The sequence below is a fragment of the Poecilia reticulata genome, chromosome 18 (assembly GCF_904066995.2).
Source record: "Poecilia reticulata chromosome 18, P_reticulata-male-v2, whole genome shotgun sequence".
NCBI lineage: Eukaryota > Metazoa > Chordata > Actinopteri > Cyprinodontiformes > Poeciliidae > Poecilia > Poecilia reticulata.
Genome location: NC_088847.1, coordinates 9,509,383 through 9,511,292, shown reverse-complemented (window position 1 = coordinate 9,511,292; position 1,910 = coordinate 9,509,383). Strand labels below are relative to the sequence as shown.

Here is a 1,910-nt window from a genome sequence, read left to right as displayed (position 1 = left end):
GGCGGCTGAGCATTACCATTAGCTGATAGCTCAGCATGGGAGCCGAGAGCAGAGGGACTATTGCTGCTGGCAGTTAAACAAAATAAAGTATGCCTTTATTTCTTACCATCTTCAACGTAGAGCCTTTAAATCCACAAAATAAAATCTGAATATTTTTCTAGAAAACTCTGGTGCTGAGCCTTAAGTTTAAGTTAAAATACTTCCCAAATATTAAATTCCTACATATCTATAGGTTGTCAGCCATCCAGGACATGGACAAACAAAACCAAAAGAAAATACAAAATTTATAGCAACTTAAGTTATAATTTAAATAACACATGATTTGTATTGAAAACCACTGCAATAAATCAATATTTATGAGGAATTTTATTAAGTGGAGTCACTCATTAAAACTTGTTTTTAGTCAGAACCTTAAATTGTTGTAAAGGTGTAGCAGAGATTAGATCTGTGACTCTTAACCAAACTCATATCTAAGCAACATTTGAATCTTAGTTAGACTTCTATGGGTCTCAACAGTTTGTTTCCTGAGAAAAACACTTTTGTTATTCATTGCTACTTACTAGTCATTTTTGGTGATGTAGCTTTGATGTAACACAATAAAAACATTTTTGAACCACATTTTACGTTACATTTCATTGTAACTTTGCCGACCCCCCCTTAGCCCCCCCCAAAAATTGCTCTTAAAAGATTTCCCTGTTTATGGTCCCCCAATAATGAGATGGGATTTACGCCCTTGACAACAACCTGAAGTAAATGATTGGAGCATTATTAAAAAAAGGAACACTGAGACTTCAAAAACGACTAGTCAGCTTTTAATTCACATGGCGTCGGGCTATAAAACAATATTGTACGGGAGAGTAGAAAAGACAATAACAATTATATTTTGAAAAATGAGCTTCATAATTCAATCTGAAAACAAGAAAGACAGTACATGTGGCCTTTCAGGAAGTATGTGAGGTCACCTTTTTGTAAGCATTTTTATTTTTACAAGGCAGAGGAAGAGCTCGTGTCCAGTAGGGTACATTTGATTTGCATGATTCTGAATTAAGCTCCCTCAGTCCAAAACATGACTGTCAGGTTAATTGGTCTCTCTCAATCCTTCCTGAGTGTGTGTGTGTGTGCGTGTGCGTGCGTGTGTTTGTGTGCGTGTGCGTGCGTGTGTTTGTGTGTGTGTGCGCGCGTGTGTGTGTGTGTGTGCATGGTTGTTTGTCCTGTCTGTCTCTGTGTTGGCCTGTGACAGACTGGTGAACTGTCCAGGGTGGACCCACCTCTCGCCCAAAATGTTCACTGGAGATAGGCACCAGCGACCCTCCTGACCCAACTAAGGGACAATGGTGTCAGAGGATTAGAGGGAGGGAAGATGGATGGACGGATTAAGCACATCAAACTGAAATTCAGACCTCTGTCCACATTGCGCTGAGGAGCCTGTATGTGAAATATCTTGGCATGATGTAGTGAAGTGCCTCTGGTTTACCACATCACACCGCTTCCTCCGCCCACACATCTTCGAAGATGTGTTACTTTCTTAGAAAAAGGAGATCACACATCTTCTCTTTCTAAGAAAAGATGTGTGATCACCTGACCACACATGTGTGGGCGGGTTTTAAGGGTTAAAACTCGTGCAGCTTCTCTTTCTCCTCATTCGTCCCGTCCTGCTGTCATCCTCATGGCGTGGATCTCTCTCTCTGTTCTGGTTTTCCTTCTTTTGCCTTTTGTCAGAGGCGATTTGGTAACTGCAGCTTTGGGCGACACGGTGAAGCTGTCATCACAGGTTAACTGTGGAGAGGGAACCGCGGAGCTGGTCAGGAGGCTGAGAGATGACTCCTCTGTTCGGATGGCCGCCTCGGTTGACGGAGCTCTGCAGCCGGTAGAAGAATACAGTTTACGGCTGAACATCTCCTCATCGGGTA

At 42.1% G+C, this 1,910-nt stretch overlaps 1 protein-coding gene across 1 annotated transcript in view; it reads left to right on the top strand.

The window, feature by feature from the left end:
- Positions 1-1,463: 1,463 nt before the first annotated feature.
- Positions 1,464-1,910, top strand: part of LOC103480245 (uncharacterized) — a 1,279-nt gene continuing 832 nt past the window's right edge. The window contains exon 1 of the mRNA XM_008435127.3: positions 1,464-1,910. This exon is cut by the window's right edge and continues 440 nt beyond it. Within this exon, the coding sequence (XP_008433349.2) occupies positions 1,589-1,910 (322 nt within the window). The 5' untranslated portion in view covers positions 1,464-1,588.